The 23,594-nt window shown below is 54.4% G+C and overlaps 11 protein-coding genes across 11 annotated transcripts; 4 read left to right on the top strand and 7 right to left on the bottom strand.

The window, feature by feature from the left end:
- Window positions 1–207: 207 nt before the first annotated feature.
- On the top strand, window positions 208–1,754 carry HMPREF1541_00858 (uncharacterized protein; the record flags this gene model as incomplete). Its single annotated transcript, XM_008713162.1, has 2 exons — window positions 208–592; window positions 640–1,754. The coding sequence occupies 2 exons, from the start codon at window positions 208–210 to the stop codon at window positions 1,752–1,754; spliced, it is 1,500 nt and encodes a 499-aa protein (XP_008711384.1).
- Window positions 1,755–1,850: 96 nt separating this feature from the next.
- On the bottom strand, window positions 1,851–2,522 carry HMPREF1541_00857 (uncharacterized protein; the record flags this gene model as incomplete). The annotated part of the gene is made up of 3 exons (XM_008713161.1): window positions 1,851–2,031; window positions 2,102–2,253; window positions 2,343–2,522. The coding sequence occupies 3 exons, from the start codon at window positions 2,520–2,522 to the stop codon at window positions 1,851–1,853; spliced, it is 513 nt and encodes a 170-aa protein (XP_008711383.1).
- An 886-nt stretch (window positions 2,523–3,408) lies between these two features.
- Window positions 3,409–5,144, bottom strand: HMPREF1541_00856 (uncharacterized protein; the record flags this gene model as incomplete). The annotated part of the gene is made up of 3 exons (XM_008713160.1): window positions 3,409–4,492; window positions 4,653–4,794; window positions 4,850–5,144. 3 exons carry the CDS (start codon window positions 5,142–5,144, stop codon window positions 3,409–3,411), a joined length of 1,521 nt encoding a protein of 506 aa, XP_008711382.1.
- A 615-nt stretch (window positions 5,145–5,759) lies between these two features.
- Window positions 5,760–8,657, bottom strand: HMPREF1541_00855 (uncharacterized protein; the record flags this gene model as incomplete). The annotated part of the gene is made up of 1 exon (XM_008713159.1): window positions 5,760–8,657. One exon carries the CDS (start codon window positions 8,655–8,657, stop codon window positions 5,760–5,762), a length of 2,898 nt encoding a protein of 965 aa, XP_008711381.1.
- A 3,008-nt stretch (window positions 8,658–11,665) lies between these two features.
- HMPREF1541_00854 (uncharacterized protein) lies at window positions 11,666–12,970 on the top strand (the record flags this gene model as incomplete). The annotated part of the gene is made up of 1 exon (XM_008713158.1): window positions 11,666–12,970. The coding sequence occupies one exon, from the start codon at window positions 11,666–11,668 to the stop codon at window positions 12,968–12,970; it is 1,305 nt and encodes a 434-aa protein (XP_008711380.1).
- Window positions 12,971–13,177: 207 nt separating this feature from the next.
- Window positions 13,178–13,912, top strand: HMPREF1541_00853 (uncharacterized protein; the record flags this gene model as incomplete). The annotated part of the gene is made up of 1 exon (XM_008713157.1): window positions 13,178–13,912. The coding sequence occupies one exon, from the start codon at window positions 13,178–13,180 to the stop codon at window positions 13,910–13,912; it is 735 nt and encodes a 244-aa protein (XP_008711379.1).
- A 274-nt stretch (window positions 13,913–14,186) lies between these two features.
- Window positions 14,187–16,100, bottom strand: HMPREF1541_00852 (uncharacterized protein; the record flags this gene model as incomplete). The annotated part of the gene is made up of 3 exons (XM_008713156.1): window positions 14,187–14,732; window positions 14,787–15,705; window positions 15,754–16,100. The coding sequence occupies 3 exons, from the start codon at window positions 16,098–16,100 to the stop codon at window positions 14,187–14,189; spliced, it is 1,812 nt and encodes a 603-aa protein (XP_008711378.1).
- A 501-nt stretch (window positions 16,101–16,601) lies between these two features.
- Window positions 16,602–17,731, bottom strand: HMPREF1541_00851 (uncharacterized protein; the record flags this gene model as incomplete). Its single annotated transcript, XM_008713155.1, has 3 exons — window positions 16,602–17,054; window positions 17,103–17,482; window positions 17,536–17,731. 3 exons carry the CDS (start codon window positions 17,729–17,731, stop codon window positions 16,602–16,604), a joined length of 1,029 nt encoding a protein of 342 aa, XP_008711377.1.
- Window positions 17,732–18,378: 647 nt separating this feature from the next.
- On the bottom strand, window positions 18,379–20,250 carry HMPREF1541_00850 (uncharacterized protein; the record flags this gene model as incomplete). The annotated part of the gene is made up of 2 exons (XM_008713154.1): window positions 18,379–20,186; window positions 20,235–20,250. The coding sequence occupies 2 exons, from the start codon at window positions 20,248–20,250 to the stop codon at window positions 18,379–18,381; spliced, it is 1,824 nt and encodes a 607-aa protein (XP_008711376.1).
- A 579-nt stretch (window positions 20,251–20,829) lies between these two features.
- On the top strand, window positions 20,830–21,939 carry HMPREF1541_00849 (uncharacterized protein; the record flags this gene model as incomplete). Its single annotated transcript, XM_008713153.1, has 1 exon — window positions 20,830–21,939. One exon carries the CDS (start codon window positions 20,830–20,832, stop codon window positions 21,937–21,939), a length of 1,110 nt encoding a protein of 369 aa, XP_008711375.1.
- A 30-nt stretch (window positions 21,940–21,969) lies between these two features.
- On the bottom strand, window positions 21,970–23,013 carry HMPREF1541_00848 (uncharacterized protein; the record flags this gene model as incomplete). The annotated part of the gene is made up of 1 exon (XM_008713152.1): window positions 21,970–23,013. One exon carries the CDS (start codon window positions 23,011–23,013, stop codon window positions 21,970–21,972), a length of 1,044 nt encoding a protein of 347 aa, XP_008711374.1.
- Between the last annotated feature and the right edge of the window lie 581 nt (window positions 23,014–23,594).

Genomic DNA, 23,594 nt, shown 5'->3' with positions numbered 1-23,594 from the left:
TCGTCACCAGCGGCCCTCGACATGCATTTTCTACGACGCTTCGAAACTGGCATTACAAGGCCGAGACGGATACGGCGGTCTTTGTCGCACTGCCGCTGCGCACGTCCTCGGGCGAGATAATGACGCCGTCGTTGGTATTTGAACATCGCATGCTGGGATGGTACAATGCCGCGACGCGTCCCCCCACCCCGAGGCAATCAGCTTACGATGCCGCCCTCCAGATCCTCGCAGCGATCGAACCCGTTTGCTGACCCAAATCCTGGCGGGGACGGGTGGCGGACACCGACAATCGAGGATGCACACCATCCACGAAATCTGGAGCTGCGGCGCACCCACACGTCCGGTTTGACTGAGAAGTCACAGCAGACTGACTACTTCAATGGCGTGCACCAGCGCCGGGCTGACAGTAGAGCCACGGCTTCGACGCACGCTTCTGCTGTCGACCACGTCGAGCCTGGTGAGGACGGAGCGTCAATTGTGCCTTCAGAAGAGAACATGCACCTCTCGATAAGGCAGCGTCTGAAGCATGTAACGTGGGCTTGGTTCACCCTCGTCATGGCCACCGGAGGCGTGGCAAGTACTCTCCACGCTGGTAAGTGTTCTTGCACCTTTGCGGCGCTCGGACCTGACGACAAGCAGTACCCTTCCGCTTCACTGGCCTGTGGACGATTGGTGTTATTTTCTTCGTGGCCAACATTGCGTTCTATGTTATCATCTGGGCCATGATCATCTGCCGGTTCTGGAACTACCCCTACACCTTCAGGGCGTCGTTTCTACACCCAACGGAGTCGTTGTTCGCACCAGCAGTAGCGGTATCTTTCGGAACGATCTTGATCAATATCGTTGAATACGGTTTCGGAGAAGTCGGGGTCTGGCTCAACAGAGCAGTCCTGGTGCTTTATTGGTTTGACTGTGGGCTGGCAATCGTACTCAGCATCTCCATCTACCTTATCCTCTGGTCGACCCAGCATTTCACCATTGCCAGGATGACGCCGATTTGGATCTTCCCCGCCTACCCACTACTTATCATTGGACCCCACGCTGCCAATTTGTCTGCTAGACTTGTTGATCCACGAGAAGCGATCCAAGTCATCGTCGGAGGCTTTACCGTTCAAGGAATTGGATTTCTCGTGTCTCTCACCGTCTACGCCGCTTTCGTGTATCGACTTATGACGCAGAAGCTGCCGGCAGAGTCCCTCCGCCCAGGAATGTTCGTCTCGGTCGGACCCAGCGCCTTCACCGCTTCTGGCATTATGGGCATGGCCAGCAATCTGGACCAGGTCTTTATGAGGCTTCCAAGCGGTCTGTACATGGATGTGGAGTCGATGCTCGCGGCTTCAATCCTAAAACTGATTGCCAACTGGGTATCTCTGTGGCTGTGGGGACTGGCGCTGTGGTTCTTCTTCGTGAGCCTGATGGCCAACATGGTCTGCTTCCGTAAGGGAGCACACATGCCGTTCGCCATGACATGGTTCAGCTTCATCTTCCCTCAGACGGCGCTCACTACTGCGACCTTCCGCGTGGCCGAGTCATTCAACGTCTTCGCCATCAAAATCGTTGGCTGCGTCATGACTGTCCTGTTGATCTTGGTGTGGCTCCTGGTTGTGTTCAGAATGATCAAGGCCATTGTCGACAAGCAGATTTTATGGCCGGAGAAAGGAGAAGACAAGTCAGAGGGTGGCTTCAGTATGCCAAAGACACCAGCTGAGAGAGTCCTGACGAACAGCACGGCCACGAAACGAGAAACTGTTTAGAGTGGTACACTATCGCACTATACTGGCCTGGTCAGTACAAAGCCCTGCTCATCCATTGCCGTCTGTCACAACGACCGACATTTTCTACCGTGGACTTCACACAACACGCCTCGTCTTCCCGGTTTCAACCTCATACACCCACCCGCTCACAGTCACACTATCCGGGATCAGCTTGCTCCCCTTGATATACCTCACATCATCCTCCACCGCACGATCCAGTTCCGGGAAAGGAAGGAAATCAAAATTCTTCGACTTCAACTCGGCAGCCGCATCGTCACTGCAAAGGTCCATGTCAGTAACCTTTCACAGCAAACCGGGACATACTGCTGCTTGGGCGCTCTTCTTACCCCAGATTCTTCTCCACGAGCCCAAAAGCATCGTCGTTCTTGAACGTCAACATCCCGCAGCCCGTGTGCTTGACGAGCACGATCTCCTGCGTGCCCAGCAGCTGCTCCGAGATGATGATGCTTCGCAAAGCATCGCGCGCGGATGCACCGGCCTAAGGATTCCACGTGGTCAGCAAACGTCAGCCTTTGTCCCACTTTCTGACCTCTGGGGGCAACTGGGGCAACTGGATTCTCTACATACATTGCGGATGACATGGGCGTCACCAAGTCCGATGCCAAACGCCCGAACGGGATCAATCCTGGCATCCATGCAAGTGAGGACGAGGTATTTCTTCGCGGGCGGCAGCGCCAGATGTCCCTGCGTAAACGAGGACGAGTAGCGGGCCGAAGCCTGCTCGACCTGTTGTTGGATAGCGGACATTTTGTGTTTGCTTGCTCTTTTTTTTTTGGTTCTGATTGGCTGTTTTCTTGCCTTCCAGCGTATCGTGCAACGACAGAGACGACAGTAACCGACGAACGACCACGACGTTTTATTGCCGCTTAGCTAGTTAGATACCCAGATTGGCTTTTTTTTTCTGTTTGCGATCGATAGCTCCGTTTGATATAACCTACTTTCTCCCTACTAGGAGACTCAATGCCGCTCAAGCACAAGGAAAGGCGGCCGAAGCTGGAACGAGCGAGAGCCTAGGCCCTCATATATGTGTATGAATGAGCACCACCTCTCCCGCCGCTCGCGCCAATCTCAGCTGCAACGCCTCACAGCAAGCAACCCAGATCCGGGAAATCTGACGCTCGCACGTCGCGGTTTGTCCCAATAGAATGCCCATGCTTGAGACCTGGGGTGCTCGAGGAGGGCGATGGCGTGCTCGCAGACAGCCAGACATTTCCGACTATCTTTACCCCTCCTTGGCTGAAATGGGATGCGTTGCAGATTCACACTGCCTGGATCGGCGCCAATCGTCGGGACCGGGCACACGGCTGGAGGGGAGGTGGGGCTTTGGGCCGATCGACTCCGTGTTCAAGCATGGGATGCTAGGTTGTAGGCCAGGATGGGATGGAGGGAGAGGGAGAGAGAGTGTGTGTGTGTGTCGACAGAATGTTTGATAGTCGTTATGGCTCACACCTTCTTTGTACCTTACTACACACTTGGGCCGGATAACATGCTGGGAACACCGCCGGTCGTGACTTTGTATACGACGGCTAGCGTCGGAGCTTTGCGACTCCTCTACTACCAAGAGGCTTTGCGGAGCGAAGAAACCATCAATGTACAAGGACCCAACGACAAGCCCGTCTTTACTTCATGCTGTTTAAGTGCCAACTGCCATGCTGGTGCCCGTCACGCAGATAGATGAGTCGCCCCCGGTCTCAGGCTCCCTCGGTGCCACCATAGTCCGCAGCTCTATCAAAAACGTCGCCCGCTTTAGACGCTCCGCCTGTTCCCTCCGCCAGCCCGCTGGCGCGAGGCTCGCCATCACTCGCAGCAACAGGCACAGGGCCCGATCCAACAGTCGTTGATCGCTCTTTGTTGCCATTTTTCTTTCGAGCATGTCCTCGCACGCTTCCAGGATGAAGTCCAGCCCGACTCCACGAATCTCGGACCCTTCCTGGCTCGAAACCTCCGGCGTCGGCAGCAGGATTGATGAGATGATGCACGTGTAGTGCAGGGCGCTGTAGACAGACATGGGCACCTCCGAGCGATATACATTGCCGTGCACGGCTGCCATCTGTTTCTGGAGAAAGAAGCCAGCCGCCTGCATCTGGTCCGGGTTCATATCCTGAGGGGAGAACGTAGTATAGAACTGCTCGAATGCCAGCAGCGTGTCCGCCGGAGTTACCCTGTCCGACAGCTGGCTGCGCATCTGCAGAACCTGCAACAATGGCAACTGCACATCGTAGCGTCCATGCAGCTTTCGTGCGCGCCGAACGCAGGACACCAGGGCATCAAGATCGTGCTGCGACAGCTCCGTCTTCGCGAGGCTTCTGGCGCTGAAAGCGGGAGATGAGGATAGGCGCTCCAGTGCTTCAGCATGTATGTCCGCCCGTGAGTCGTTGAACATCATGGTTTCCAACAGCCATGCGAGTAACGGCCCAAGGGCGACATCAACCTTGTCAGGGTCCGGTTGCGTGAGTTCGTGCAGGGCCACTGAGTAATGGTGATGGATCTTGCGACATCGTGTTTCCAGAACGCAGAGGTCTGTGGTGCCAATAGACGTCTCCAGTAGGCCGAGCGCCGTCACAAGATGCCTCGTGCCGGGTACTGAGTGGAATGCCCGAGGGATGGTAGTGGTCCAGAAGTCGAGTGTGTGCGAGGGCCCGTTAGATGCCATCCATGGCCCTGTTTTCTCCAGGAAGAACTTGAGCGCGAGCTTCTCTTCTTGCGTACGTGACACACTTACAATCCATCAGTACGTGTCATAGTCATCGATCCTAGGCATGCATCGGGAGGTAATTGTTTGACACGAGGTACTTGTGAAAGATACAAGCGGCAATGTCTACTGACAAAGCGGATAGGAACGAGTACCCCGTCTATCCGTTTTCCATAGAAACTCACCTCGAAAGTGCAGCATTCGGACCGGGCCCTTGGTTCGAGGCTGACTGGCATGCCTCGCGTGTGGTCGAGCGCGATGGATAAACGATCTTCACAATGGGGTCGGTGTAGTGGCAGCCGACGTCGATCTTCAGGCATCTTGCGCCTGGTACGCAGTCGTGAGCGGAATGTTAGCTAGCCACGGACTCCTGAAGACATACAGACTGGCTTGGTTTCATCGCATTTGATGCGTCTCTTCTTGCACATGTCGCAGCCTGTGCGACATTTGGGCGCCCATAGTTTTCGGCGTGGCGGGTACCTCTCCGGGGTAATGTGTGATGCCATTTCGTCTTCGAGACCGAAGATCTGTTGCCAGACATGCTTGGAGCAGAACCCTAGCTGCTGAGATGGCGAGAGCGGCGAGATTGGCTTGTCCGATCTGGAGCGTACACGAGCATGAAGACAGTCGTAGATTGCGTAAGCTTTCCGCCCCACCGTCGTTGCCATCCCAGACATGCCCGACAGCTCTATGACAGACAGAGCGCAACACAGGTCGGATGCTGCACGCCAGCGAAAGATCACCGAGGTGATGTGGGCATTGTTGCCAAAAAAGGTGGCGGCAAAAGGTCAGTCTCACAGCACGAGCTTCATTAGGGTACGTTGTTGTTTAAGAGTGGATTGAGTGATCATTTCGATTTCATTTCATCTTGGACTGCTGTGCCATTGCCTAACACACGGCTTGACAAATATCAGGCATACAGACTCTACCTCTTCCCTTTCTCAGTGGCATTCGCACAGCTGTTGAGACCCGAGCGCTGGCCGGACTCGCATATACTCCCACTCCGGCTTTCGAACCTTGCACTCACATTAACACGAAAGGAAAACTCGTCATTGCGACAAATCAAAGAAAGCTCAATCACGAAGCAACAGCATCACAATGCCAGTCCGTCAAGCCTTGTCCTTCTGCCCTCCTGTAGCCCGTTACCGTATCGTACAAGAAACCACACCGCATCAATCAGCAATCGTGTTGTAATGGAGTAGAAATGCGCCGCGCCTCTTTTTTATGTATTCGCCGACCCAACCAATTGACCGAAAATGAAATCTTCGTAACGGTCCATAACTTTGTGTTCATCATGATGAAGCGCCGCTCTTCGCCTTCTCCTGCAGTTTGGCCAGCTGAGCCATGACAGTGGTAACTTCGGAAGCAGTATTCGCGCTCGCTGGCGGAGATATTGACAGCATGACATCGGGCTTACCGACATCAGACACCACCATGCCAGGTGGTGGTAGATCTGCGTCCAAGATAGGTTCAGGTGGCACATATTCTGACTCGTCGTCCGCATCTTTCATCGGCGTGTCCTCTACGGCGTTCTCTTGCACGCCCTGGATAGCAGCTTCAATCTTAATATGATCGCTCGGAGATGGGGCTGGAGGAACATTCGACGGGGGTCCCGGCGATTCGCTTGAAACCTTGCGATCACCATCGGCCATGAGAGATTTCTCTGTAGCTAGGATTGAGGACGAGCTGGTATTACGCCGTGCCTTCATATAGTCCCCGAGGCTGAGCTTCTTCTTGGCGGGACTAGGTGTCACGACAGCAGGTGACATTCCAGGTTGTGTTGAGATCATTGCGACTGGAGACAACACTGCCGACGGGGTGCCATGCGCTGACGAGGTCGAGTTCGGGGCACCAGACGTTCCCGCGGCGGGAAAGGCTGGTACGGGCGGCATGGAAGAAATTTGGAGCTTGGGCGCCGGAACCTTGAATTGCTTGTAGGAATGTGCAGCTTGCGATGGTAGAGGATATGTTGGCGACACTGTCGGACTTGCGGAGTGTTCCGAGGAAGACGGAGACGGTAAGGGCGCTGAACGTGCACTCACCGGCGAGATGACGTTAGGATTGACGTCCTTCATCTCCGAATCCTGACTGGGACTAGTCATTGGCGAGGCTGAGAACGACCTAGGCGAAACGCCAGCGACTTTGCACCGCTGTTCGTACCGTGAACGATTCGCTAAAACCTTGCGCAATAGTCGCTGCTGAGGCGTAACATATTTCATTCGCTTGGCTGGCGGTAGCTCAAGATCGATGTCATCCGGAGAAGTCTGAGTGCTGGCTTCAGCATAAACGGGACGTGGCGGAGTCTGTCGAATCATTCTCGACTTGCCCCGTGACTGGGCACCGATCTGCCTCGGCGGTGGAGAGCCGGAATATGACTCGGCGCCGATAGTACCAGGATTCAGAAAGTGTTTTGAGCCGTTGGGATTTGGTGTGTTCAGATTCGAACCCCCACTCGTACGTTTCTTGGTCTTTTTCTCCTTGGTCTTATTCCGTTCTTGCTCACGTTGTTCCAGGGCTCTTAGCTTTCTAATCTCGCGGTCGGTAAGCTGAGTTCCAAGAACGGGGTCAGCGTCAAGAGCTGCAATATTCACAGGCGTCATATCCCGACTCTTAGGATCGCTCGCAGATCCTGAGGAAGAGCGTTGATCCTGCTCGTCATCCTCTTGCTTGAGAGCCTCGCTTCCAGCGCGACTGTTCGTTGCCTGGCCGGTGCTCTTAGGGGAAATGGCGGTTTTGGTCTTCGGTCTCTTCTTGCGACCAGCTTTGGTCTTCTCTGGGCCGTCCGTGGATTTCGGGAGACATCGTCGATCGAAGCGAGCAAAAAGGCAGTTGCTACCTTTATTGCAGGCGCAGTCACCGAAATTAGCCAGCACTCTGCTGACCCAATCGCACTGTCGACTGAAGGGTGGCTCATCCTGATCCGTATTGGGATCTCCACTAAGCATGATATTGGGGTCCAGGAACCAAGCGGCAGTAAGCTCCTTGCCAGCAGGAATGTCATCCTTCGCAACGAAGCAATGACGCCAGTCGTTATCTTCTGTGACAAATGTCTTGAGTGTAACATTGGGCACGCACGACCGCCGTAGATATCGGAACTGGGTACCTGCTTTCCGGCTGTCGATGTAGACATTCATGTGCGGATGGAAGAAGACAAAGGGATCCGGATGACCTAGTTCTTGCCAGCGATTGCTGTTGGAGTGTTGCTGGCAGTATTCGTCCAGCATACCAACTTCGCCGCGTACTTCTCCGACAACCTGATCTTTTCTGATCGGCGCCTGGGTCTTGATGAACTTCCAGTGAGGAGTCTTACCGTCAATTTCCACCTCTTTCCGGTCCGCTGTCTCAACAGAAATCGGTGGGTAGGTAGAGGGATCTAGCGTGCCCGAAGCGCGCACGAAGGGTCTCAGGTTACTCGGCTGCTCGCCTGGGCTAGCGACGAGGGAGGCATCGGATCGGAATGCGGCAAGCTCGTTCAGGGCCTGTATGGTGTGCTCATTGCCCTGTGCGTCGGTTGTACCATGGTCGCGGTCGTACAGATCGAGGAACTCTGAGGTATAAATAGGTATGGGCGGGTAGCGTGCGGCATCCTGAGGGGATTTCGAAGGACTGGGGTAGGAGTGGATGTGGGAGAGGGCACGTTTCCTGGAATCGCCATTGATGGAAGCCACGGAGCCCGAAGTCCGGTGGTTTGTCTTTGGTTTTTTCGTTGGGGGTGGCTGGTCTCTGCCATTTGATATAGATTCATTCCTGTCCAGATGCCAGCCGTTCACCTGTTCTGACACGGAAGGATCTTTGTGCTTCTTTTTCGAACTTTTCGACGCTGGTCGCTTGATCTTCCGGTCACCGCCGTCGAGGGCTTCTCGATGGCGCCGCTGGCGTTCAGCCGCTCGTTTTGCATCAACATCTCGAGGGAGGCAATCTGCACAAAAGTGCTCTTCTGGAACCTTCTTGGAAGGATAGTAGCATTCAATATGCTGCCAGGTGTCACACTTTTCGCAGTACACGGTATTGCCATCATCATCTGCGTATCCACAGATGCATTTGATGGTATACTCCTCCTCCTCTGCAAGATTTGCATCCGAGACAATGCCATTCAGCAGGGGTGGCTGCTGCTGCTGCGCGGGTACGGCGGTGACCGGGAACGGATTTATTGGGGAATTCGTGGTGATAAGAGAGGAGGAATCGGTCATAATCTGACAGATAACCTCCTCATGAAGGGTATGTTTTATGATTGGAAGTGAATAGGGTCATGGATCGTGGTGGAGGTCGTCACTCGTAGTAGAGCAACTACGGGAAATCGGCGTCGTTGAGGTCCCAAATCTCACTAGACGTTTCGCATAGGTTCGCAGAGGACCTTTGAAGCGTCTTGAGTTAATGGCAACAGGTGTGGTGGTGTTTTAACCGTTGTGAAATCGACAAGTCGAGGGCGCGCAACTGTAAATCCGTGGCAAAATGGGTGCAGGGAGCGGCGCAAAAGAGTCGTGAAACAGAAAATTAGCCTCGTAGAGTTCTGATATTACAATATAGGTCGAAATGAGTGGAAGCGCTTTGACTGGGTTGTCTGTTGAAGGCGTCTGCTGGGTGTGAAGAGGTAGGCTCGAGGACGTTGCTCGAGGAGACACTCCGGAATCGAAGCCGGAAGTGACGATGGCGGAATTGGAGAAGATGTGAGTTGGCTGAGAATCGAGAGAATAGAAGCAACGAATTGCGATGGGCGAAAGACGATGAGCAAGAAGAGAGAGAAGAGCAGGGCGAGAGAGCGGACCGAGTAGGCAGGCGTAGTAGCGGCAGGCAAAGGTGAGCGCAGGTTTGCATCTCCCTCCTCTGGGACGAGACAGGGCTTGAGAGAGGAAGGCGAGAGCCTAACCACGCCGGGGCTAGTCGGACACCTTTGTCAGTGGGCTTGGGACTGCTCTCGACGCTCTGCGAGTCCGAAGCGTCCTTCACACCCAACGGGCTCCATCGTCTGACGCCCGCAAATCAACATCCAGGCGCTGGTCGCCCACCGGGCCTGGGGCGTGTTAATTGGTTCATCGCAAGGGTTCATGGTTTGGGTCATTTCCAGCTATCCACGCCAGAGGAGGCCGCTAGACTGCTTTGTTTCTGGCTTTGCTTGGGCTGCTTGAAGTTGTCGGCTGCTGGGCTACGCCAGTCCTGCCGGAGGCCTGGCTGGTTGGTCACTAAATTTGCGTACTTGAAGCAGTCGCTTCCCCTCTTTCTGCCTGTTTGTGGCCCTCCTGTTCCTTCAAGCACCCCTCCTTCTTCTACAACACGATGGCTCGGACTGCCCGCAGACCGACTGCATGATGAACTACACCGCTGCTACTTTCATCAACGCCACGCCACCGGGTGAACGCGAGGTTTCACAGTGCCCTTCAACGGCTCAAACTGACGCTATGATCGCCCACACGTTGCAGCATGCGCAGGCGGCTCGAAAGGTTGATCCTGGCCTGGCGAATCGTAATCAGGCGGGTCCGAGTTTTCCTGCCCGCCCTACTACTCACGCCTCTCACGCCTCTCATCCCAGCAAGCAGTTTGTCTGACATTCCTGCTCTTTCTTTCGTTTCCTCTTTCGCCGTTTGCTTATCTTCGTTGAGGCGTGGCTGTGGCCTACGTATCCTGCCACTCGATCTCGACAGAAATCCGTCTGGTATCTCCATTCATTCCTTCCAAAAACGTTGACCCAAATGGGCCCCTGAGCAAAGCTGCTTCCTGTGTCCCCGGTCCTCTCTTGGAATGCACATCGTGTTCGCTCGAATTTGTCCTGCTACAGAATAACATTGATCACCTAGGTCTTTTCAAGATACGATGAAGTCCCGGACTGGGTCGAGTGAAATTCTCCAGAATTGAGTCCCACACGGATAGGAAACTGTCTAGCTGGAGCTAGTTTTCCCAGCACTCTGCTTGACTACAGGCGGCAAGATGCAATGTTTCCAAACCCTTGCTGCAGATTTGCGACTCCATTCCATTACCATTACTATTACAGTGCGAAGAATAGATTCGAAGTCAAATACTGTGTTCATTGTTGACACACACCTCCATCCGATATGCTCCTGGGTTCTAGCCCCGCTGAAAGATGTACAATATCATAACATGATTGAGACGTTGTTGTGCTGGCGAAACGTTGGTCCCCGGCAGGTTCTCAATACCGCATGATCAAAGCTTCTGCCCTATCGTCGTCGACGACGGCTCGTCGTGCTGCGCGCTGAGCGTCAAAGCTGCTCACGCTACTCTTGCGACGGCTCTCGGTACCCTGTGAGATCCAGGCGGCGTATGCTCTGGCTTGTAGGCCACGGACTGAAGGCTTATGCTTCTCACAGCCCTGACTGTGCTGCTCCGCGCTAGCCATGGTGCTGGTTAATGTGCCTGGTAGTGAGGCTAGGCTGATGGTGAGATCTGAACCGATGTGAAGCGTCTATTAGAGGGCAGCTAGAAGTTTCGATCTCTCGTTGTTGCAACAGGCACTGGGAAAAATTGGTGAGACGTCCATGTCGCCCTCGATAGGTCCAGCCACGTATAGACCCTGCCGCATTGACGGACTGCGTGCTTTTCGACACTATCAACGTCAACCTCTGCTGAGTGACGGCGAATTGATTTTCTAACCACAGAGCCCCTCTTGCACGATTTCTCTACTCAGCCTCACCACCAATGAGAGAAATGGCTCAGTCTGCTCTGATTGGCTCCAGTCGGCGAATCTACAGCCTCGTCAGGTTCATCGCAATGTACTTTTTTCAGCTTAGTTAGTCAGCGAAAACGGCAGCCCTCATGGACATATGTCCAGATTCGAGGCTCTTCGAATCTCCCCCAGGTCTTACTTATGATTCGTTATTCTTGCGACCGGTAGTTTGGCCGATATCGCGGATATTTGTTCCTACTGTTGCCGACTGTTTGGCTTTCTGCAAACGATGATAGGACCATAACGGAAACGGACAACTCAATGTGGAAAACCACCGAGCCTCATTTCGGCGCCCATTTGAACTGTACCGTCCTTCACAAGAAACTGATGCAGACCACATGCAATGGATTCCTTAGGTTGCCGGTAGCGGACGGAGTCGTTCGGTGAGGCAGCCGCCGAGGTCCAGCTCTCCGCATGAGGGGATGGTGTAAACACGCTTGGAGGAGATCCTATAGTTAATGCGGATGAGTACTGCTTTTTGGCATCTTCGGCATACCAATAGAAAGTTGGCATCTTGTCGCGATGCTTCCTTTCAGATCTTCGACAATCGCGTCGCGGGTGTCGCTGCAGACCCAACATCTCAGGAGTGCTTCGCGCCCAGCCCAGCCTTTCACCCCCTCGGTTCTACTCCGTCAACTGAGTAGCTCACGCAGTTTTCGAGGACCATACGACTTTAACGCTCCAGAATCCCGACCACTGGAAGGTGTTACAGTCGTAGCACTCGAGCAAGTGATCTCGGGTCCCTACTGCACGCGTCAACTCGCAGATCTCGGCGCGAGAGTAATCAAGATTGAACGGCCTGGGACTGGTGATTTCGTCCGATACCATGACAAACGCGTCAATGGGCAGTGCTCACATTTCATTTGGACAAATCGTAACAAGGAAAGCCTGGCGCTCGACGTGAAAAAGCCGGACGATATTGCCATCCTGAAGAAGCTTCTTAAGACTGCCGACGTTTTCGTTGCCAACCTTGTACCTGGGGCCACAGAGCGACTAGGGCTGGGGTACGAGACTCTCAAGGAGGTCAACGAGAGGCTCATCTTCTGTGAGATCTCCGGCTATGGTAGCGATGGACCATACAAGAAGAAGAAGGCGTACGATCTGCTAGTCCAGAGCGAGGCTGGGTTGCTCTCGATCACTGGAACGCCCAACGACGTTTCGAAGGTTGGCGCATCAATTGCAGATATCGCTGCTGGCATGTACGCGTACAGTAGCATCATGGCCGCGTTGCTGCAACGCGCAAAGACTGGCAAAGGCTGCAAGCTTGACGTCAGCATGCTTGAGAGTATGGTCGAATGGATGGGATTCCCGATGTACTACGCCTACGGAAAGCAGCCGCCACCTCAGCGAGCGGGAGCCAGCCACGCCTCGATCTATCCCTACGGGCCATTCGAGGCTCGTGACGGCACCGTCATGCTAGGCATCCAGAACGAGCGCGAGTGGGTCATTCTCTGCGAAAAGGTACTTGGCCTCCCCGAGCTAGCCAAAGAGGAGAGATTCAAAGACACGGACTCCCGATCGAATAACCGCAAGGAACTATATCCTATCATCTGCGGGGCGCTCTCAAAATACACCGCCGGTGAGGCAGTAGCAAAGCTCGAAGAGGCTGGCATCGCCAACGCCAACCTCAACGACATGGAGGCTGTCTGGAACCACCCGCAGTTGCATGCCCGGCGCCGTTTCCGCAAGATCGAGTCCGAGGCCGGCACGATCAAGACAATGATTCCTCCCGGCATGTCCGCTGAAGTTGAGCCCCGTCTCGACCCCATCCCATCCATTGGACAACACAACGAGAAGATTCTTGCAGAGCTCAATGCGCAAGACTAATCTAGCTCTTCCACATACATCTCAAGCTTGCAATGCACCCATCAGGCATCGCACAGGCATCGCACTGACGGGCACCACCGATGCTCTCTTCGGACTAGCGGCATTCACTGCCTCTTGGCAAAGGGCCCACAATTCCTCTCAAATTCTATATATACTCCTCCAGCACCCGCCCGACTGAGCCACCGAGCATATTTCGATATTTTGGACATGGAGGACTGGAAAAGGCCAATCAATAAATACAAAGCTGTGCTGGACACTGGCGGAGAAAACGTGGACATCGACATCAACGTGCCTAAACTCCGCGCGGAAAATCTTCATTTTCAGACTTGGGGGTCGGCACGAATACTTGCAGGCCAACTACACACTATACCGATAGAAAAGGCACAGTTCAGAGAAAATGGAGTCAACATTCTAGAAATGGGCGCCGGGACGGGCCTCGCCGGTCTGGCGGCCGCGGCAATCTGGCAGACGAGCGTGACGCTGACAGATCTAGCGCCGTTCGTGCCCGGGCTGGCGCGCAACATTGATGTCAACAAGGACGTACTCTCTGACAGGAGAGCGTCGGCGTGTAGCGGAGCCCTGGACTGGAATCAGCCCGCAACGCTGCCCGTCTTCCACCATGATCCCGAGCAGATCCAGCAGACGTACTCCAGCGAGACCGATAAAGCCAGGGTCATCATTGCGGCGGACTGCCTGTATTCAGAGGACCACCCCCGCATGCTGACGAACGCCATTCTCGCCTGGCTGCGGCCCGGTCCGGATTCTCGAGTCATCGTCTGCTACCCTTTGAGAATTGCCTATCTGGACATCATCCGAGAGCTATGGGAGCTGCTGGAGGCGGGCGGTCTCGAGTCGGTATCTGAAGGCAAAGAAGAGATCACCGATGAGGTCTGGGACGACGAGCGGCTCCACGAATGGGGCGTCTGGAGATGGCGACTATAGAAGAAGCAAAAACAATGCGCTATACACGACGGTATAAATATAATAATCCTCCAGCGACTCCCCGCCACACCCTAGCCCTTCAACTGCAGCTTCAACAGATCCCCCAACAACCGCTCCTGAAACTCGGCCGGCATCCCCCGCGCCAGCTTCGTGACCACACCCCTCCAGGATGAACGCTGTACGCCAGCAATTGATCAGCAAGATCACATACGAAGTGACTCTTTTATTCCAACACGAGCTCGCTCCTGAGGGTGTCTGCCATACGACTAAATCATCATTGCAGATACAACTTTTCCTCCAAATGCTCAACTGCCACGCTTTCCCAAACAGTCCCCCCAGCCAGCAGCCCTTCTACATTCCCCTCCATCGGATCGTCCATGCACGCCCGATCAAAGACCTTCCACTTCAAATTGATCCCCCCGCTCACCACCTTGATCAACCTTGTGCCAGCACTCTCCGTCTTGCCCTTTGTATTCACCTTCTCCAGATCCACAAAATAGCAACATATGCCCTCGTGACTGACAGCCACCAGCTTTTCCACCATCGACTTCCGTGGCCTGCTCCCGCTGAAGAGCATGACGGCGGTACTCAACCGTCTCGCGTCACCGGCTGCCCACTCATCGCCATACACCAGCTGGAAATGCTGCTGCCATGGACAACCCCTGGCAGCCAGCCGCCTCAGCACCTGCGAATAGTACAGACTCTGGATCCCTGCTCGCGACGGATACAGCTGCGGGCTGACCGTCAGGCCCGACAACGTGAGCCCTAGCGCCACAATGGTCTCCGCGAGCGCCATGAGGCAGTACCCGTGCTCAGGCAGCTTGAGCGCCGCCCAGTCAGAGGGACGTGGCGGATCGTCCACTTCCCCACCAACCAACAAGTTGCCATTCTTCCCGTCCGAAGGCCCCGCCGGCGGCCGCTCAGAGGAGCAGATCCCACATCCACAGTGCTCACGTAGCTGTTTGAACTTGGCCACGATACTCTTCTGCGCCTCGTCGCCGCTGAGCTTGAGCTGGCGCTCCATGCGGCCCTGCATACGACGCAGTTCGGGCAACCAGTCCGTCAGTGTGCGGATGAGGCCTGGGCCGTACGTGGCCGTGTTGGCCTTCTGACTCGGCGCTAGGAGCTCGGGGTTCTCCGTTTCCTCGCCGGTTGCGAGAGCCTGGAAGAGGCGTGCGATGCCACCGATCCATTCGCCAACTAGTGAAGCACAGGAGTGGTCGAGAACATGGTAGGCGCGGCCGAAGACGAGTGGGAGTAGTGACTGCCAGGCTACTCGGCCGGAAAACGGCGTGACGTGCATAGATTTGGGGTAGCTGTGGGCGTTGAGGGAGAGCTTTCGAACTTTGGCAGTGGCTTCCGAAGCAGCCAAGGATTGCACTTGCTGTTGGTCTGAATGGGCCCAGGTGCCAGGATACAGATCGATGCCCGGGCTCTCGCGGAGGATGAAGAGCATTTGAGTTGGGCCGGCATCCGGGGAATGTGTACTGTGGAGTGGCTCACTGGAATCGGTGGCATAGATGGCAATGCGTAGGTCGTAGATCCAGTCGGCGATGGCTGCGAGCCAGGAGATGACAGCACTGCCAACTAACGTCAGCTGCCGCGTTTCACCTGTGGTGACCTTAGCTAAGGCGATCAAGGCGTGTGCTACCAGCTTTGCTGAGATCGGAAAGCGCAGCACTGCTTCGTCGAGGTCGACGCGGAGGCTGTAAGGGTTCAGTCGAATGTAGTCTTCGACGAGGATGCCGAAATCTGAAGTCGCAAATGCGCCGTTCATGCTATGTATGACAGCCCTGTGCAGACATGAGCGAGTTCAGTCACGAGCTGGGCGATTTACGTACTTCCACTGATCCAAGTGAGGCGTGATATCGTCGGGTCCGGCGTGAATCTTGGCCAGCTCAAACATGACTCTCGCAGCGTATGGTTCGTGGAAGGACTCGCTCAGGGCAATCATGGTCGCGAGATTCTCGTAAGCGCTTTCGTGCACCGCCCTTGCCCGGATCAAGTTCTTCGTGGCCCAACCGAACGTAAGGTTCTCGTCTGGAGTCCGGTAAATGGGCAGGTTGTTGAGCGCGCTGCTGACGTTGCGAGATCCCTTGAGCGAGATTCTGAATTGTCTGCAGATCACGCCGCTAACATGGCCTGTATAAGATTCGGTTCGTGCGCCGCAGAATTGTGAGAGTATCATCGCTGGGGGTTTGTCAATTCTTGTTCAAAGCCAACGACCTCACCTCGCGAAGCTTTCTGGCACCAATCGAGCATTGCCCTCCAGTCGAGCGATTGCTTATCTTGGGCGAGGTTGTACGGCTCGGTCACCGACAGGAAGATACCTACTGTTGAGATCATGAGGGGCGTCAAAGATGAATGCTGCTTGAGGCGACGCCATAGTATCATGTGAAGGTGACGCCAACTGCTTCAGAAACTGTATCGTTACTAGCAGGTAGGTTTCCAGATAGAGCAGGCAAGTGTAGCAGAGGACGAGACAAGCGAAGCATCCGTGCTGATTGAGGTCGAGACCTCGTCCTTACTAAGCTCTACCTGCATAATAGAGTTCCTCCAGGGCATTCAGCTGATTGGCTTCGTGCCATCTACACCGGCCGGGCGCGCAAGATCTTGAAGCTGAATCAGCCTTCCATACAGATCATGTGGTTTGCAGGAGATCTCAGAAGCCTGCAACGCTACAGCCGCTCTAGGACGTCAGAAATGGCTGAAGACTCTTGACTGTATCAATGATGCATTCCTTCAGTGGACGATAGGTCAAGCCCAGCACTTCGACCGATTGAGTGTTGTCCCACCCATTTACGCCCTGTGGAGGGTACTGTCCAAGCTTCAGAGCTTCGCCCCTCGGCAGGCCATCCCTATATTCCGGAAAGTTCTGGTCGACGATGTCAACAATCTCGGCGTTGCTGAAATTGCCATTCGTAACAAAGAAGCGCTTGCCCGCCGCGTTGTCCTTCTCCATTGCCAGGACGTGAGCCGTGGCAATATCTCTCACATCCACGTACAGATGATTACCGGTCCCACCGAGTTTGGCCTTGGAGGCGCCCGTCATCAAATCCCTTATACGCGCATTCGAAGTATTAATATTGTCTAGCGACTTCAGGTCGTGGATGATAGGTCCGAGGACTAGAGGCGGATTGCACTGCTCAAGTTAGGCGATGTAGTGGGATCACTCTGAAATACGACTTACTGTTGCGAGGGTGAAGTTGGGTTTCTCTTTCTCCACGAAGTCCCAGGCGGCCTTTTCGGCAAGAGTTTTGCTTGCACGGTACGCTGTAAGAGGACTTTCGTAGGCCTCATCCTTGGTGACCGGGTCCCAGTCCTTCTCGGAGTACTTATAGGTGGGGGGTTTCTCAGGATCGACTATGGCGGCGAAGGATGACGTGACGACGATCCGCTTCACAGTGGGTGCCTTTGCCTTGACAGCCGTCAGAATGCCGACTGTGCCATCGATGGCAGTTTTGATGAGCAGGTCTATGGCTTCCGGTGTGGTGGCATTGAAGTGGTACGGCGAGGCGGCGTGAATTACAGCCTCGAATGGAGGACTGGCTAGAATGGCGTCGTCATAGGCTGTGCCGCAAGTAAGCATTTTGCATCAGCCAGGTGAGCAAAGGGAAGCGTACCGCCTGGTTGTGAGATGTCCTCGACGACCTTGTAGTCCAAAACGTCCTTACCAACAGAGCTATGAGATGCCAGAATCTTCTCTCCTTTCTCGGCGGAGCGTACTGTCGCTACTACCGAGTGGCCTCGACGCAACAGCTCCTCCAGAATGTGTGCGGCAATGAAGCCAGAGCCTCCCGTGAGGAATACTTTAGTCATGATAGCGTCTCTCTGCTCGAGGTATTGGCTAGCGTCTGCACGGTTCTTGGACCTACCTGTCGGAGAGGTATGTCTTTATAGTCACCAGTCTGAGCCGCGTCTCGCACCACAGCACTCTATCACCGTCTATTACCGTAAAGCCCGTGGGTATCCTGTCAGATTTTTCTTCCTTTCGCAGTCGCCCGCGAGGGGATGGTTGTGACTCAGGAGACGGAGTGCTCGAATGATACGCCTGGGGGGCTGATGATGGAGGCGAAGGCTAATTAGGATGACTTGGAGAATGAGAAGCGGACCATTATCGGCATATCCCAAGGTGCTTAGTCATGGTAGCTTCTACCATCAAGGCCTCGGCTGACACCTTGTAAGGAGTTCGGGGGCTTCAAGGAAAATTGTTAGACAAACCAGCAATCGATAGGTCAGTTACTTTGACACAGAAGCAGGGGTAAAAGCGGTAAGTCCTATGTCGAGCTCATGTGGGCGCTCACCACCACCGCGCCGCTTCTAAGGTCGCCGCACCTCTCAACTCACCCTCGCCTATAAACTACATTAATCTCGTGGCTCAGTCGACAACCTGGGGACTCTCTAAGCTTACCAAACACGACGAAGGAGGCGAAGGAGATGTATCTACGGCACAGTAGCGTGCCTCCTCAACTCTGACCCGCTTCAAGCTCGTGCGGTGCGCCATCCGAAGAAGGAAAATATCGCATAAACAACCTGTCTCGTCTTACATCGTAACCTTTCCGCGTGATGAGGCCCTCGTCTAGCTCTCTGTCCAAGTCGCGCAGCTCACAGACGAATTCTGGATGCACTCCAGGCGGCCGAGTCTCGGTTTGTGGCCGCATTGTGGCCGTTATGGTGTGACCGATGCCTGTTTGCCTTGAGTGTGAGTGTTCCGGCTCGACAACAACCTCCATTCCTGGTTGATCGAGATCCTTGCGGCCACTATGAGCCGCGACATTCGCTGACGCTGGCACATGCTCCTGAGGCCCATGCCCTGAGAAGTCGGCCTCTGTCGTGGGGTTGGAATGCTTCGCGGATGCCGCATTGGTTGTTGATTGATTCTCAGTGGTGGTGGCAGATGTTGATGAGAGCTCGGCTTCTCTGATCTCCAACGGGCTGGAATCAATCTCAGCAACCCCTGGCCTGACCTCACGCCGGCCCCGAGCACCTGCTCCCTCAGCATCTCTTCCGGACAGCTCACTGACCTGATTGACCCCACCGTAGAGCTCTGGCTTCTCGTGGTGGCCGCCCAGAGGTAGTTGGTGATGCCCTGGTCTTGGCCCGGGAATTTCTGGTTTCGTATGGCCCCGTGGCTTCCTCTTCCTCTGATAGAACCACCAGAATAAGATGGCAGCAGCGATGACAAGGAGCAAACCGATGACAATTCCAGCTATGGCTCCTGCTCCCGGCCCGCTACCACCAGAAGTACCACTGGTTGTACCACTGGTGCCACCACCTTCAGTGGATTCTGTATCTGCGTTGCTTCGGCAGGTCATCCCGCCTCTTATGATGCCTCTGCTAGCGGCTCTGTCAAACACATCACACAGCGATTGGTCGGTGGTTGATGATTCTACTTTCGCGCCTTCATAAACACCACTTAGTTGGGGAAGGGTGACGTTGTCGAACGTGCCTCGGAAGTCGAGTGCGCCATAGATCGTGTCAAGACTATCAAAACCATCAACACTCAGCAAATCCGTGTTGTTGGCGATCAGAAAGCCACCTCCAATCTCCTGAAGCTCAGGAAAGTCCAGACTTGCGAGCCGGCCGTTTGACACCAAGGCAAGGTCGACATCGACATTGGTAAGATTCGGTGCGGAGATAGACTCCATAGAAGAGAAGTAGATACCCAGGTTTCCGGATACGTCGATGAGGGAGGGGATACTGAGACTGGAGATATTGCTAGCGGTCAGATTGGCAACTCTGGCTAGGTTCGGAAACGAGACTGCTAGATCCCTACCATTTGCAGCTATCTCCAAGAACTCTGTGACGTTTTGAAGTGCGTTCATATCGATAGATGTTAGGTAGCGGTTGTTGGTCACGTTGAGACTTCTAACGAAATCTAGCTCGATGCCGCTCAAGCTTTCAAGAGCAGTGTCCCTGATTTGAACATTGTATGACTGAGACACTCCAGTACCGAAATTCAGGCTTTGCAAAGCAGGGAGTGCAACGAGATCAAGGTCGCTGACGCTATTGAGCTGATCAAACTGCAAGTTTGCCAGGATCGTGCAGGACGAGAAGCTTAGAGTCTGCCGTACTATAACGAGCGCGTCTGCACTGACAGATGTGAGCGAAGGTACACTCTCTGCTGAGAGATTCCCGTCGATGGCTCTGACGCCGTTGATTTCAATGCTACCGGAAGCGTCGCTGCTAATGAGTATATCTCCTGAATAGGTCTCGCAGTTTGCTATCGGTTCGGCATCGGCAGAAGTAGTAATAGTGATATCGCCGAAACATGCTTCCGCATTGTTAGCGAATAATGATCTTGCAATTGCAAACTACTTACACGAAGAGGACGCCATGTTCGTGGCCTGGACGAATATAGGCTAGATGCTATCTTATAGTCAAGAGAGAGGGCATAATGTGCCCGGTGCAACATCAGACTGAAGCCAGGCGTTGGGCGCGGAAGGAATTGCGACTCAATCATGGAGCAGAGCGTGTTTGTAGATCAGGCTGTATAAGTACTCAGTCCACAGTACGTAAGACACCCCTGCGTCGCCCTGGGCATGCAGCAAGTGCCAGTACTTCTGCTCCTTTATCCAGTCCACCTCGTATCAAGGTCGCTACCGCAATCAAAAAGAGTCTGGGGCAGCAGCCTCTTTTCTTAAACCTAATGCGCCTGGGTCTGGAACCGAATGACATCCAATAGGTTTCTCCACCAAGCCGCAAGCCGCAAGCCTCAAGAAACTACTCCTTAAGAATACTTGGTGCTCGGTTAAGAGAAACCCCAAGATCGGGCTTCACTTCGTCCTGAAATGGGTTAGCGTAGCCTTCTCAGGACTTGCGGAGTCAAGGTCACATGCAACGACTTTCGCTAAGATTCCTGGGTCCCTCCGCACTACAATTTGATCCTGATCCTCTCACGAGGCGCGCCGCGTAGAATGCCGACCAATGTGACTCCGCAAGGGTCAACAGCGATCGCGACCACCATAGCACTAGCCGAGCAATTCCTCACAAGTCTCACCTCAGATGGCAGTCATCAGGTGCCAGAGACCGGCACCGAAGCGCCTTCTCCATTGCTCTTGCTCGATGCAGCGGCCAAGTCACTCAAGGCCCAAGTCACCAAAGTCTCTCTTCTGACTATCAACACTCCTTTCACGCCTAGCGCTGTCGCGTCTTCGTTACAAGCTGTGAACGAATCGGTCCTGCCCTCGCTCATGACAGCAACGCTTCTGTGCACTCCCGATCTGTACACCTCAACATTCTCGAAGACCGTCAAAGATTTAACCCGAGCCCTCCTGCGCGAACTCCTGTCCTTAATAGGTCTTGTCAATACCAGAAGTGAAGATGGACGGCCAAAGACAGCCCTTTCGACTGAGAAGAAAAGCGAGGTCACTGAAGCCACTGGCAGAGTGTGGGCGACTTGTGATGACATGGTCAAGCTGTGTCAACAAGGCCTGCCGGGCTTTGTCGCTGTCAGGGCGAAACAGTGGCTCGATCTAATGAAGGATGCTGTCAAAGAACTGGAAGATTGGGATCCGGAAGAAGAAGTCGATGATAATGACTTATTTGGCGATGCTCTGAGTGACGAGGACGAGCATGTCGCCAACGACCAACATAACCCTTCAGGAGATGATAGAGCTACCATTTCGGCTGGAGTCAAAGACCAGGCACTTAAAGTGTTGAACAGGATACCACAAAGCGTTCACGTTCTGCTGAAGCAGCGCCTCGAGAAGTTCCATCCACCACCCTCCAGCATATTACCTGCATCAACCAAGCGGAGACTTGAGCGCGTACTCGAGGGGACAAGGCAGATATCCGACATCATTGATGAGTCGGCAGAAGGTATGTATATGGGCGACCCTGAACTCTGCTTGAAGAAGGCAGGCGAGGCTCGTGCTCTTACGATCGAGATCATGGAGCTCGCCGCCAATCCACTAGACGACGCTGCCCGAGATATCCAACGGACAGAGACACAGGAAGACAAGTTCATGAAACGTGCTCTTGAATGGATACGGCAAGTCGACACAGGCTCTGCGACGACTGAATGAAGATGAACCCGATTATAATTGAGGTACAGTCTATCCACGCTGGAGTTGTGCTGCCTGGTCTTCGGCCCATTTTTCTTTCTCTATTCTGATGCATTTCTTTCCCCACCAGATGGTGAGCCAAGCGCCAATGCCTCCCCAAACCGACGTCACAGACCAACCGATGCCATACACCACCTCCTGGCTGATCTGAGGAATCCAAATGATCGCAATCTGAGCTGCTCCAAGGAGGATGGCTGTGATAGCCCACCACCAGAGCATCTGAACAAGCATTCTCCGGAAGCGTGGAGACGCATTGTATCTGGCCATGGCTGCGGTCCGATAAACCTTCCCTCCTCCGCCGTCGCAGCCGCAAATGTCTTCCATGATACAGAAAGTGAGCGGTGGGACGATGGCACCCTTGACGTGGGAGCTTAACCTGAACCATCTCAGGCGCCATTGGAAATGGTAAGCGATACCTGTCCAGACCATGAACACGCCTACCATAATGATGCCAACCGCCATGATCATGGATAGGCCTCGCGTGATGGGCGGTTCTGGAATACTGAAGCCGATCATAAGCGCTGTCATAACGAAGTACGGCGGCCCCAGAACAAGGTGAGTACTGTCGAAGCCCCATCGACCGGGACTATTTAGCGGTCGGTATTCGTCTCGTTTCAGACACAATCGCAAGCCACGCAACCCGTATTCACCTCCGGAAATGAAACCGAACATAGCAGTAATGATTGCAAACATGGCCCCTCTTCGCATATCGGTCAAGTTGGCGATCGTATAGTAGAAGATAAGCGGAATGAGCGTGCATTCGGTGAGGATGAGAAACCAAAAGATGGAAATGGTCAACTTGTGCTCTCGCAGGTTGTATGGCAGCGGTGGCGGCCCATCTACTGGAGGCTTCTCAACCACGGTTGGCTCAGGTGTAGACTGCTCCGATGATTCCGCTGGCGCCGGCGCCTGCTTTTGAGCGGCCTCCATCTTCTCGGGTTGAGAACCTCCCTTGCTCCCGGCAAGCGTCGCCTCGTCGTCGCTGCGCGGCTGAGAGGGCGGCGTCAAGCCCTGATGCGGTGCTCCAGAATTCATGTCGTGGACGTGGGATGAGGAGCCATGTATGGGTGCACAACACAGCTTAAGTCACAACACTTCAAAAGCATCATCACAAGACGACAGCAAAGCGGCATTTAAGCAGGCCACTGCAGATTCCAGAAAGGGTTCGAAGCCTCCTCAAAAAAGTCTTGGACCACGCAATGCCCAGCACACAACGTCCCTGTTTACAGGCAGCGGTGGGCGGCACGGTGTCATAGACCGACACTTGGCAAGGCTTGGTATAGGGGGCTGTGTAGTCTTCCCGAGGCCTCCCATTCGCTCGGGCGCCCATTCCACCGTCGGCTCCGTCAGGTGTTTCTGATCCAGACCTTGCGATCGCCACGGGCCAAGACACGTGCTGCATTTTTTGTGCTGTGGTCAGCAAAAGGGATATGCATGCTGCATCAGCACGCGGCGATTAGAAATTTCCGCATGCGGCTGCCCCGATGTGATCAGGAAGAGGCAGATGATGCTGGCTGCTGTCAGAGCCGCACTGCAGCCCTTCACGTTGGGGCCATATCATATCCTACAGGATCTTTGGTAGTATCAAAGAGGACCGTCGAGTCCAAGGCTCGCCT

Source organism: Cyphellophora europaea (assembly GCF_000365145.1).
Source record: "Cyphellophora europaea CBS 101466 unplaced genomic scaffold supercont1.1, whole genome shotgun sequence".
NCBI classification, from domain to species: Eukaryota; Fungi; Ascomycota; class Eurotiomycetes; order Chaetothyriales; family Cyphellophoraceae; genus Cyphellophora; species Cyphellophora europaea.
The sequence above is the reverse complement of the archived record's forward strand: the minus strand, read 5'-3'. Positions and strand labels throughout refer to the sequence as shown.